Source organism: Euprymna scolopes, chromosome 20, assembly GCF_053919585.1.
Source record: "Euprymna scolopes isolate OS-2025 chromosome 20, ASM5391958v1, whole genome shotgun sequence".
In the NCBI taxonomy this organism is placed as follows: Eukaryota; Metazoa; Mollusca; class Cephalopoda; order Sepiida; family Sepiolidae; genus Euprymna; species Euprymna scolopes.
The window spans coordinates 91629611-91643494 of record NC_136501.1 but is presented as its reverse complement, the minus strand read 5'-3'; the positions used below and the strand labels follow the sequence as shown (position 1 = coordinate 91643494).

Below are 13884 nucleotides of genomic sequence, written 5' to 3'. Positions count from 1 at the left end.
AGTCTGACAGTAGACATCTTTTGATATTTTGGAAAGCAGATTCACATTCCTTATTCCAGTTCCATTTAACACCCTTTTTCAGTAACTCGTTAAGAGGAGCTCTTAAATTATGTATGTTAGGGATGTAAATTGCATAGTATTGAACTAATCCCAAAAACGATTTTAATTTTGTCACTGAATCTGGAGCAGGCATCTTTTCAATTGCTTCAGTCCTTTGTGGATCCGGTCTTCGACCCTTTTTGTCGATTATTTGACCTAGATATTTAATTTTTTTCATAAAAAAATCGCATTTTTCTGGGCTCAATTTAAAACCAAATTCCTGTATTCTTTTGAATACTTCTTTTACATGCTTCTTATGATCTTGCAAATTTTCACTTTTAATTAGGATATCGTCAAGGTAGGCCATTGAAAATTCCAACCCTGCCAGCATCGTGTCCATAATTTGCTGGAAAATAGCAGGAGCAACCTTTAATCCAAAAGGAAGCCTCTTTAGCTTAAAAATGCCCTTATGAGTATTTATGCCTAAGTATTTGGAGCATTCATCGCTGATCTTAATTTGCAAGTAAGCATCTGAGAGGTCTATCTTAGAAAAAATTTTTCCTCCGTTAAGCTTAGAGAACAGATCTTCTGCGGACGGAAGGGGATAATTATGGTCCAATAGACAGTCATTTAAACCCGTTGAAAAATCTCCACAGACCCTTATTCTGTTATTTTTTTTCTTTACATACACGGTTGGACTTGCCCAATCTGTGTGGTTAACTTTTTCAATGACTTCCAGTTGTTGAAGTCTATCCAACTCTTTTTCGATTGCGTCCATCGCTGAAAAAGGCACATTCCTTTTAGGTTTGAATACTGGAGTGGCATTTTTCTTTAATTCAAATTTTGCCTCTGTCTTAATACAGAGTCCTAGTCCTTCGGCAAAAACATTGGGAAATTCAGTTTTCAAATCCTTCAGGAAGTCTTCCCTTTGGTTTGCTTTTTCTGCAGTTAAAACGTTACAAAACGAATTTATGGGTTTCTCCCATAAATTAAACAGGACAATCCAATCTACCCCAAACAGGCATGTATTCTTTCCTGGTACGACGTACACTTTGGATTTATGAGTCTGGTTAGCGAGTGTCACTTTGCATTTTAATTCTCCCTTGAACTCTAATCTTTTGCCGCACACACTTCTCGCCGTCTTTCTGGTTTTCGTTAATTCAGGTCGACCTATCCTTTTCCATATATCTTCATTTATAATACTAATATCTGCACCGCTATCCAGAAGCAATGTAACCAGATGTCCATTTATCCGAACATCAACATATTTCCGTCTTTCGCAGCTTTTTTCTTTATTCATGCGAAGCGTATTTACATTATCGGTCCCTTGTCTTTTCTTCTGGGCACAGTATGTTCCCTTGTGACCTCTGAGACCACATTCATAACATATTTTGTTCCTAAACCAGCAGGTCTTATTGTTGTGTCTTAAACTACCACAACATTTACACTTTAGCTTTGGGTCTTTGTATCCTTTAAGGATCCTGTGTTCTTGGAACCTGGACTTTCTTGTGGTCCCTTGCCTTTTTACTTGCTGCACCTTAAAAATATTTTTCTCTTCAATGCGAGTGTTGTCTTTCTTTATGTTAATCAGACGTTGACACTCTTCAGTGACTTTTTGCAATGTTATGTTAGGATCCGCCTCCATAATTGTTAGGATCCGTGAACGTATATCTTTGTCCCTTGGTGCTGTGAGACCTTGTACAAAGATTAAACATTTAAATTGGTCTGCGGAAATTTCATTCAATTTAAATGATTCGCATAAACAGTTCACAGTGCAAGCATATTCTAGATAGTCTTCAGCTTCTGCCTTCTGAATGTTCAAACATTTGTATCTAGAGTGAAATAGGCTATCCCTTTTATCAAATATTTTCGACAAGGTACTAATTGTTTCCTCGAACGAAACCTCCTCCGGTTTTTTTGGTAGAATTAGATTTGCATACTTGGTGTTTTCATCAGTACCCAGTTTTTGTAGTAGCAGGGTAACTTTTTCCTCATCGGTCCAGTCTAAACATCTTTTCGTAAAAATTGTTTCGTATCTTCTGTAGTATGCAGGGAAAGTAACACCAGTATCCGGGGAGTAACGAAATTCCGTTAGTGAATTTGAAATACCCTCGGCAGAAAAATTAGTCTTCTTCCCGGTCGACGTTAGAATTAGCTTTTCTAAATTCTTTTGCTGTGTCGACATTTGTCGTTGTAGTATGTTTGTTTGTTCTTGTTGTGCCTCTAAAGTTTTTTGTGTTCTTTCTTGTTGTTGTTGCAGCTGTTGCTGTAGCTGTTGTTGTTGAATTTGTTGTTGTTGTTGTTGTTGCGCTAAAAATTGTTGAGTCATTTTTGTCTGTTCCTGGATGCTAAGGGCTAGAGCCTTAGTTAACTCTGCTAATTGTTCCATGTTAGCTTCTAGTACAAAAATGTCTTTTCGAATTCTACACAATAATTCCAAAGAAAAATCGTAAATTTACGTATATCGTAAATTAGTAGCAATATGCAGACACAACACGTTTCAACAAAGTTCATCCATAGTAATTCAACAGGCTTTGTAAAATAATTCTTTTTTTTTTTTTTTTTTTTTTTTTTTTCAACAACGAAAGTTCATACACAAAATATTTCTTACTTCCCACGACAAATAGTTCCAATTATTTATATAAAGGCAATAACAAACAATTAATTTTCCAAAAAAAAAAATATATATGGCTGCCGTTCCCACGTGGCATAAAATGGTACAATAGTCGTTGTATTTATATTTTTTCTTTCGAAACTCGTAATCCTTTAGTGTAGTTTTGAATTCAACTTGCGACCATTTTTTTTTTTTTTTTTTTTTACTTGTCAAAATAAATATAAATTCCACTTTACCTTGAACATGTTTCTATAATTTCTTGTGAGTTCTTTACGAAGAAAAATCCGTACTTTTCGCTACTTTAGGTAGGAAAAATTTTTAAATTCATTGACGCACGTGGTCAAAAATCCTTGTGTAGTTTGTTTTTTTCGTAAAACAAAAAATCCTTGCATTGTACACAGTCCTTGGTACGGTAATTTATCTCTGTTAAGAGAAAGAACATCCTTTCGTCGCCATTGTTATATTCCTAAATACTTAGGAAATAAAGACAAACGTGAGTTACACCGAGTGGTATGTGTAATGGGGTTTATTTATAATACAGAAACGTAAGGCTGCTCGCCTAAGGTAAATAGAAGTACATAGTAACAAGTATGGGGAAGAAAGTCTGATAATCAACATGTAAGACTATCCGTCTTACTGCGACTGCTTGTCTGCCGCTGTCTGCCAAACAGTCCAATATATATATACAGTTTGTAACCGGTGTATAGCCAGTTATGTTCCTTCACAACAAATTTAATCTAAAATAATTTATAATTTCCAGGTCATTCTAGAGTTTCAGGGAAGTTAATTCATTTTTCTATGAGTGACAAATCCAATGCAGATTTTGTTTGTTTGTTTTTTTTTTGGGGGGGGGCGATTGTGTTTGATTTTAAAACTGTTTGTATGATGGGAAGTTTGCCACTTGGCCTTAGGGTTATGGAACGTTTTTTATTTTAGAAGTGAGTATCATTAGGACTTAGGGTTAGTGGAAGGATTAAAGAAGATTTTTCGGGGTGAGGCTTGTCACTCAGATTTAAGGTTAACCATACATTGTTACTCAAACCTAGATTTAGTGGTAGTGTAAGTTTTTAATATATACTTACTAACTTTTCCAATCGAAAAAACATCAAAATAATTTGGAATAGGCAATAATGGTCAGAAAATAGGGGATCATTATACATTAAATTTATATGCAAAACTGATCCCCTCCTACTCTAAATACTAATTTATTTTTGTTGTCATTTTTTTTTCACTAAGTTTTTAGGGTATTCACATATAATCGTCTAACAAAAGTAGAATTTTATTTTTTTTTTTAATTGGCAGCTAGAAAGTCACTTATTAGTACAATTAAAGTTTGAAAGTTAAGTGTATTTGAAAACCAATATTTTTTGAAGGAGCCACTATTATAAAAGAGAATCACAAATCACATTAATTTTAAACAAAAGATTTTTTTCTTTTAAAATTTACAAAACTTGCTGATTTCAAACTGCTTCAGCTGTTGATTAGCTTATAATTATTAGTGCTACTATTCAAATTGTTTACATTCAGCAAATGTAAACCATTTGAAGAGTAGCGCTAGTGTTTGAAATTATGGGGGAGATGCTAATTAAGAACCACTGGTACCAAAAGAGAAATCAACACAGAATTATCATTTTAATACATAAAATAATAATAAAAATAATTTATTTATAACTTAGGATAAAAAAAATATTTAGAAAAAAATTGATACAGATCATGCGAAAACTTATTTTAAAGACAACAAAAAAATGGATGGATCAGTTTATTTCATATCCTGACAATTAGGGAGATTGATGTTTGTTCTGATTACTGTCCAAATTTAATGACAAAGAGTGGTACAATGTTTTTAAGCACCAGAAGGGTAAAAAAGAAAACTGACGCAAAATGACTGTTTCCTAACATTGACATTTTTATCATTACATTCCTAAAAACACTTAACAAAATATGTCACTACTAGCAGTTCAGCCCGGCTTCGCTTGGGCCTTGTGTACTGTTAATAACTTTATGTGGATATGTATGTATTAAAAAGCATGCATATGTACGGTAATGCCTTTCTATATAATAGGCTTCCTTAACTACCATAGAGAAAAGTTGGTAGAGATCGCAGAGGTAAAATTTTTTAATGTTTTGGGATCAAATCAAAAGCTGATTGGCTAACTAAAATCTCAATAGAAGGTGCGTATATAAAAATGACAGACAACTGCGGAATATTCAGTGTAGCTTAATCGCCATATATATTTTATAACTTACTATATATATATATATATATATGCTCTATTGTGCTGCATGTCTGATGCCCTGCATAACCTCTTGTTCAGCTCCCCTTACCTAACTGAAACTCTTTAAAAACATGATGACTGTACAATAAAAAAAATAAGCTTAAACCAGGCCTAGGGACAAACAAATCGAACTTGCCTCCTCTCCTGAGGCTTGCATTCACTAACATCCGTGGGCTTAGAACTAATTTAGCTGATGTTTAAGCATTTCTCCTAACAAATACCCCAGATATCTTAGCACTAAGCGAGACTAATCTACACTCCTCCATCTCCTCTAACTACTTTAACATGCCTTTGGTGACTTTAATGTTCACCACAAAAACTGGCTTGGATTCTCTACTCACACAGATGCAGCGGGCAGCACAACACATAGCTTCGCTATATCTCACTCCCTATCACAAATGGTTACGTTTCCAACCCATTTCCCTGACCAGCAAGAACAACACGCATCACTTCTAACAAATGCTGACAGCCTACTCAGGAACGCTGATCATGCAGTGATAATGGTTGAAATTGTCCTAAACTGTAGACCCAAAACTGAAGAGCCACTGCTCAAATCAACAAGATTATAAAAAGGCTGACTGGGAAGCCATCATAGATCTTATCAGAGATTCCCCATGGGGAAATATTTTTCTCTTCCTGCTGAACAGTGTGCAAATGAGACCACTGAATGGTTCAAAACAGCAATTGAAGCACATGTTCCCATGCGGAAATGGTTTACTTCTACTTGCACAACTGCCATTGCTCAAAGGCAGCATGCATACCACAGATTTAACCGACATAAGTCCAGTTCAAACAGACAGAAGTATGTAGAAGCTAGAAGTAAGAAAGTAATAGTGACAGCTAAGAGAGAATTTACTGAAACCACTAAAAAACACATCGAAGCACAAAAATTAGGAACTCGTGACTTCTGGAAAATCTACAACAGTGTAGTAAATAATGGGCAATCAACAATTCCCCCACTAACCAACAATCACGAGGTTGTTTTCTCAGCAACCGACAAGGCTAATATGCTTGCCAGCCGGTTTGCCTCAAACTCCACACTGGACCCTTCCAACCAACCCCTGCCTGAATTTCCTTTGCGGACAGATGCCATGCTAGACGATCTAAAAATCACCCCTGCTCAGGTGCATGCTATCATAAAAAACCTTGACACTTCAAAAGCATGTGGACCTGATCTCATCCCAGCTGTGCTATTAAAAAAGTGCTCAGCCGAAGTAGCTCCAGTTCTCTCCAAACTCTACAACAAATGCCTTAATGAATCATGCTTTCCGGGCTGTTGGAAAACTGCTTCTGTGGTACCAGTATTCAAGAATTCTGGCGAAAGAACTGACCCATCAAATTATCGCCCCATTAGCTTCCTCCCACTTTTCGCCAAAATATTTGAGACCATAATTAACCATGCTCTAGTCTGTCACCTTGCAAATGCTAAACTTCTGACTGACAAACAATATGGATTTAGACAAGCCCGTTCCACTGCAGACATCCTCACTGTAATCTCTGAACGTATATACCATTCACTGGACAAAGCGGGGGAGGGCAGAGCGGTAGCTCTAGATATATCTAAGGCTTTTGACAGGGTATGGCATGAGGGTCTCCTCAGGAAAACTAAATCATACGGTATCATTGGTAGAATAATTAACATAATTAAATCCTTCTTAGATAAGAGAAAAATCCAGGTTGTCCTCGACTGTCGTACATCGAAACAATATGATATAAATGCGGGAGTACCTCAGGGATCTATCCTTGGACCTCTATTGTTCCTAATATTTATTAATAACCTCCTCAACAAAACTGCCTCTGAGATGGGTATATATACTGATGACACCACACTCTATAACAGGCATGACAGGAAAACAAATGAACACATATCTAAAGAAATGGCAAAAACATTAGAGGATGACCTCCAATCTGTAGTGGAATGGGGACATAAATGGATGGTCATATTCAATGCTGCCAAGACTAAACTGGTTTCCTTCAATAATTACAAGAAACCTTCTCTGCCACCAATATCAATGGCCAGTGACTCCCTATCTTAGAGTACATCTTTCAAACTGCTTAGCCTAACGTTCACAGAAAACATGAGTTGGAACAATTACATTGAAAACATTGCCAGGGCCGCTGCGAAGAAGGTAGGCTCTCTCTACCGTGCTAGAAAACTACTAACACCTGAAAGTATCCTGTACCTCTATAAGGCCACCATTTGGCCATGTATGGAGTATTGCTGTCACATTTGGACTGGTGCATCTGCTACTAGTCTCTTGCTCCTAGACAAGGTTCAAAAGAGAGTCGCCATTCTGATAAGCCCTGAACTGGCATCTAAGCTTCAGCCTCTGTCCCATCGACGAAACGTTGCATCCCTCTGCCTGTTCTACAAGTATTTTAATGATGACTGCTCCGACGAACTGCAGACACTTGTGCCCCCACAACATAGACACCCTCTACAAACCCGACAAGCAGAAAAATTACACCCCCACACAGTAGAGATTCCTAGATATAAAAGATCTTTCTACTCCAGTAGTTTCTTCCCCAGAACCGCTAGACTCTGGAATTCCATTCCAGGTCCCTGCTTCCCCAACAGTACTAACATGCAGAAGTTCAAGTGTAATGTGAACCGACATCTTGCTGGCCAAATCCCAACATAGTACCCCAGTAGTTGCTGCCCCTGATAGTAGCCCCCTACACCAAAGTGGCAATGTGCCTTGTTTGGGGTAAAATGTAATGAAATATATATATATATATATATATATATATATATATATATATATATATATAATGTGTGTGTGTGTGTTTTATATTTTATAGAGGAATTAGACCTGGAGTCTAAAGAGCAAGTTTATTTTAATGTATTAATAAATGTATTAATACTTTTAAAAGAACAGTACTGTAGATATATAATAAGCTCAATAGGTATATGTATCCTAGAGCTACATTTATATTGAGTATAAAAAGATTAATAATTGTAAATTATAAATCAGTTTCAAAAGGAAAACAAACAAAATCAATTCAGTGACAAGATACAGCAGCATGCCCAAAGATATACTGACTGACCTTAAAACAAATTTTTTAATGGACCTCAATAAAGTATTTTTTTTTTATTATTATTCCTAATTTTCTATCTTTTTTATCAACATAAAATTAATAACTTTGTTCTTATGTTTTTAAATATTTGCAGGAATATCCGCCTTACTTACTACAAAAATGCTAGTTTTATTTTGGTGTCTTAACACCCCCCCCCCTCCCCGCTAATTTTTGCTAATGAGGAGATTATATTCCAAGACAAAACCTTATTGTCAATTTTACTAAAATGAATGTCGTTTCTGAAATGATCATACACTCAAGTTGATTTTGTTTGTTTTTCCTTTTGAAACTGATTCATAAGTTACAATTATTAATCTTTTTACCCAATATATATATATATATTAGACGCAGCATCTTTTAAATTCTAATGACTATGCCATTTTTATAAATAATTTTTTTAACTGAATCTTTATTATTACTCTCGTAACTGGAGCTAAAACTATATTATTACTCTTATATCCAAAGCTGAAACTATATTATTACTTCTATAACTGAAGCCAAAATGATATTATCACTCCTATATCGAAAGATAAAATTATATTATTACTCCTATAACTGAAGCTGAAACTATTACTCCTATATATTCCCATAATTGGAGCTGAAATTATTTTATTACTCCTATATCCAAAGCTGATGTTATCTTATTAATCTTATACCTGGAAGCGAAATTATATTATTACTCTTATATACAACTAGTGAGGGGTACCCGGCGTTGTCCGGGTGTTTGGAGGTGTGTGTGTGTGGGGGGGGGGGTAAAAAAAAAGTAAGTATGAGGATCGAACCCAAACCGTTGAGGCAAAGTTGTAAATTAAAGTGTGAAAAAAAAAAACGTGCGACGTTAACCATTGCCCCACTGCGAGATGCTAACGGAAACACGTTTGAATTTATTTAATTACTTGGATTTGGCAGGTGCCCGTTTTAATGAGTTAATGAGGTCAAGTTTGACTGCAGGATTTTTATTTTCCCAAGATGTTAGAGGAAAAAGACTAACCCACGTGCGGCGAGCGACAAATGTTGAATATTTATCTTCCCGAAATCGAGCAAATTAAATAGACAGGCAAGCTTCGTTGTTAACTGTGAGATATTACGATTTATATGTGATATAAAAAGTTTTAAAAAGTTGTGAAGCGACCGACCGCTTCTCTGAAAGAAGCCTTTTGTAGACATACAGAAAAAGCGAACACACACACATACATACATACATACATTTTCGCTTTTATATTTATAGAAGAAGTCAAATGAATCTATTGTTCATTGATCCATCCAGAGAATAACATTCTGCTGTCAAGACCATCCTCCCAGGCACTACCTCTTCCTTTTCTTTTTGAGTGGGTGGGGGTAGAATAATAACTGTTATTTTTGTTTTTTGCATCTTATTTTTCTTTCTTTTCTTTCAGATTCTTGTGCATGCAACAAGTTTTCTACCAGAAGCTGTGATGGATTATATTTTGCAAAAACTCTACCTCAGCAACTGGCCCATTCCCCAGTCGCTGCGGCAGGAATATTAACTGGAAATAAAGAAACAGAAAAAAAACACCTTTTTCCTAATTCTTATCTATTTTATTCATCTACAAATGAACAGATTAGAATAGGTGGAATATTTACTAAAATCATTTTAATTTTTAATATAAAGGTGGTTATAATGAATCGTTCAGCTTTCAAAATGGCTGCCAAGTATTAGCGACTAAATTTGTCTTATTTTCCAAGCAGTGGCAGGTCAAATTAATACACCATATTTATTTGTTGTCTGATATTTGCATTAATTTTTCCATTTTGATTTTATTATTGGTTTCTTCAAAAGAAAACTTACCTTTCCTTAACCATACAATTAATCCTAAGTATGGATGGCAGAACACTTTTCCTTTCTTTGGCAGTATTCTAGATTAGATATGCTATTAATATGATGTTTAATTCATAATAAATTTTAATTTTATTTTTAATAAACATTCGATTTTATAATTTGTTGATTAATGTTTTCAAATTAAAAGAAAGGAAAGTAACAAAAATTAGAAAACAGATTAATATCTATAAGATAAAAATTAAAAATTAAAAATCTGCAAAAATTGTACAACAAATTAATACAATGGATAAATCTATCCAGTTTATCGCTTAGAGAATCTGTTAAACTAGGCAATAAAATTTTATAGCAATCTTGGAGCTATCTATTTCAATGTAAGCATAAATGTTGTAGGAAAAATATGCAATCCGTGGAACACTCTTGTCTTATATCTTACTTAGCAGTATTATATTTTTCAGGTCAAGTGTAGATGTGGTTTGCCAAATACATATGGTCACTTAGGTAAACCCCAATAAAAAAAAAATCCGATCTAGTCTCTATAGGTGAATGGTGAAGTACTCTAACACCTTTTTGACAGTTCCTGGAGCTGCGCTGGCTTTCCTTTCCATCAGACTTTGCCTGCAACGCTGAGCAGGGGACGCTGGTAACTGGGCTAAACCTAGGTCTCCTTATCACTCACCCAGACCTGCATCCAGAGAACCAATTTCAGCTTCAAACTGTAAAACCATAGCAGATGCTGCAGTGCACCAGACTAGATGCAGAATACCATTGTCTTATTAGACAAAAAAAAAAAACTTTGTCTGTGATTGTGTGTGTGTTCGTTTCCTATTGACTCCGAAACGGCTTGACCAATTTCTTTGAAATTTCACACAAATGTACGTTATGTGCCTGGCAGTGTTTTTAGATACGTTTTGTATTGGAATGTTTTCGATAAGTATCAATAATCAAAAAAAAATCCGATGAAAGAAAAACAGGCGATTTTGACTAAAGTTAACCCATTATACAGCCTAACATCACAAGTGTATTTGAGGAGTTTTATTATTAATGTTTCTGTTTAGAGCACAATTGAACCATGATACTTGAGTTTTGCATTTTAAACTTAAATTCAAACCATTATCACTACACAAGTAGAAAGGCCCAGTATATAAAATCAACAAGGTATGTTCAAAATGAATGTTTCTGTTTAGAACACAATAAAACCATGATACTAGATATTTGCATTTTAAACTTTAATTCAAGTCATTATATAAAAATAATTTTATAAAAATCAACAGTAGGTTCTCTACAGTGCAATGTAGACTACAATTTATTGTGGACTAAGTGACTGCGGGGAGGATTGAAAAATGGTTGATTTTTTAACGATTTTGATGACAGTAAAATATGGGAGGGTGAAACATTTCTTGATCCTCATTCATTACCGGGCAACATCGGGTCTCCCTGCTAGTCTTGACTAAATGGATATCTTTCCTTAACTGGGAGTTGCTATTAACTGGATTATCCCCATAAGGTTCTAAAGTAGCTATCTATCAGAAGTTTATATTGCTATGTGTATCTACAAGGAAAGTAGATAGTGGACCTTGGGTTTTGTTTTGGCAGCCTCGTGGCTCTCTTTTCCCTTATTTTGTCCTTTTGTCCTCACATTCCATGAGCAATTTTTCTGACAAAGAGAGAAGAATTGCTGTTGTCTGGGATTGAAATCTATCCATCTAACACTTACATTAGATAGTTCTTGACCTTTTTTATCTTCTTACATCAAGTAGCTTCATGCCTTGTCTAGAGAGATTTAACAAAAAAAAACAGACCTTATTTATCTAAACCAAATGCATATCTGTATTTCCCTAACTAGGACTTACTATTTACTTCATATTCCTCATAAGTGGCTAAAGCCCTATCTATCAGAAGTTTATATTGTTATCTTCACTAAAAATGATGCAGCAACTGATCGTTCAACTTCAAATCTTTTCTATGTCATATGATTCAAATTTATTGTCTATTTAATCTCACTTTTCTTTATTCAAGGATCAGACATTTTTTTTTTTTAATATTTTGCAAGCTCAATCTTAAGTCCTTTCAGTTTAACAAGTTAACTCCCTCCACATCCACTCTTTACAGCAGGGTTCCCAACCTTTTTTATATGGTGGCTCACTATTGAGTTTATTTTTGATTTTCGTGACACATATCACAAAAAAATAAATATTGTGCAAGCTATTTGCAGCAAAATAATTAAAAAAAATATATAAGTATAATTTTTATTCACATCAACCAAAATTATCCTATAGTAAATATCTGTTATCATCTTGGTATCGAAATTTGGTCTGAATTATTCAGCTCCGATGCCAATTCTCAATGCTTTGAAAAACTAGTGATATTTCGATTAATCGTTCTGTCACTAATATAAACCATGAAAAAAACTTACCAATTAGTATGTGTGAAGCGTTTAGATTCCAGAAATTCAGCAATTTTATATTAAGTGGTGTCATCATGATTAAGAAATTAAATATCTATTAAACAAAATGAAATCGAATGGCTTCAAGCTATTATCTCTTCACAGCACACCAGTAATCATTCCGCAACACAGTAGTTTGAAACCACTGTTGGACGGTTTTGTCTAATAACCTTGCTTTTAAGTTTTTCCTTGGCTGACCAACCTTTCTGCGATTCAAAACATCCATGCTTCTGAAACAATTTATCCAGGAACGTAGACGTTCCAACATGACCATACCAGCATAACGTTTTTTGTTTTTAGTATTTAATATTCATTTTCAGCTGATTGAATGATGACACTGTCTGAATTATGCAAAAAACTCATGTTGAAAATATAATTTATCGATATAGGATTTGAATTTCGGACTATTAGTCTCATCTTTATTAGTTGTTTTTTTTTTCTGATGAAGGGCAGAGGAATAGTTGGCCGAAACGTTGTGAATAAACAAACCAATAAAAAGATTTAAAAAAAAACAACTAATAAAGATGAGACTAATAGTCCGAAATAAAAATAAATTAACATATAATGCTCATCTCAAAAAAAAAAAAAAAAAAAAATGAATTCTAATTAAGGAATAATATATATACTTAGGATTTGAATAAAAGTGTTTTCTATTAAGATGTTTTTAACTATCTCAACCTGGACTTTATCGATACTCTGTAGAAAATGACCTTGGATTCTCGCTTCCATTATTTGGTCCTGTAGTCCTTATATTACATTTTATTGACCGATATTTCTTATAAAGGAGGGAGTATTACTGTTCTCTAGGTCAGAATCTATCTCTCTCATTTTAGATATTTAAAAAGATATGATTTATTGGGTTTGTATTACTGTACACATAGATTCGAAAAAGTTGTCAAAAAACAAATATATAACAAATAAATGTTATCAAAGGCAAGATAAGTTACTTTTCTACCAAACTGGATATATTTTTAGTGTTTTTATTCAATGTAACATATTTATTCAGCTCGAAAAACGAGTTTGTATTACTGTACACATAGATTCGAAAAAGTTGTCAAAAAACAAATATATGACAAATAAATGTTATCAAAGGCAAGATAAGTTACTTTTCTACCAAACTAGATATAATTTTCGTGTTTTTATTCAATTTAACATGTTTATTCAGCTCGAAAAGCATACAGTGTTTACCGATGTATTGGAAAATTCAAGATGGCGGCCGATTCTCTCTTTAACATGGTAAGTTCGGGAAAAGGTGTTATAAATAATAAACTAGACAAAATACTATTAAAAACCACCGAATATATGTCAAGTTATGTCACGGTAACATATATTGAGCGAATTTCTAACAGTATTTTGTCTAGTTTATTATTTATTACACCTTTTTCCAAACTTACCGTGTTAAAGAGAGAATCGGCCGCCAATCTTGAATTTTCCAATACATCGCTAAACACTGTATGCTTTTCGAGCTGAATAAACATGTTAAATTGAATAAAAACACTAAAAATATATCCAGTTTGGTAGAAAAGTAACTTATCTTGCCTTTGATAACATTTATTTGTTATATATTTGTTTTTTGACAACTTTTTCGAATCTATGTGTACAGTAATATAAACCCGATTTATTTATATTTAAA

The 13884-nt window shown here is 34.1% G+C and overlaps 1 protein-coding gene across 5 annotated transcripts in view; it reads left to right on the top strand.

Annotated features, from left to right (window-relative positions):
• The window catches only part of LOC145241544 (D-beta-hydroxybutyrate dehydrogenase, mitochondrial-like), a 47522-nt gene extending 36762 nt beyond the window's left edge, over window positions 1-10760 (top strand). For all 5 annotated transcript variants that reach the window (XM_080104608.1, XM_080104611.1, XM_080104612.1 and 2 more), the window contains one exon: window positions 9405-10760. In XM_080104608.1, coding sequence (XP_079960734.1) covers window positions 9405-9515 — 111 coding nt within the window. In that variant the 3' untranslated portion in view covers window positions 9516-10760. The remainder of the gene's footprint in view (window positions 1-9404) is intronic.
• Window positions 10761-13884: the final 3124 nt, after the last annotated feature.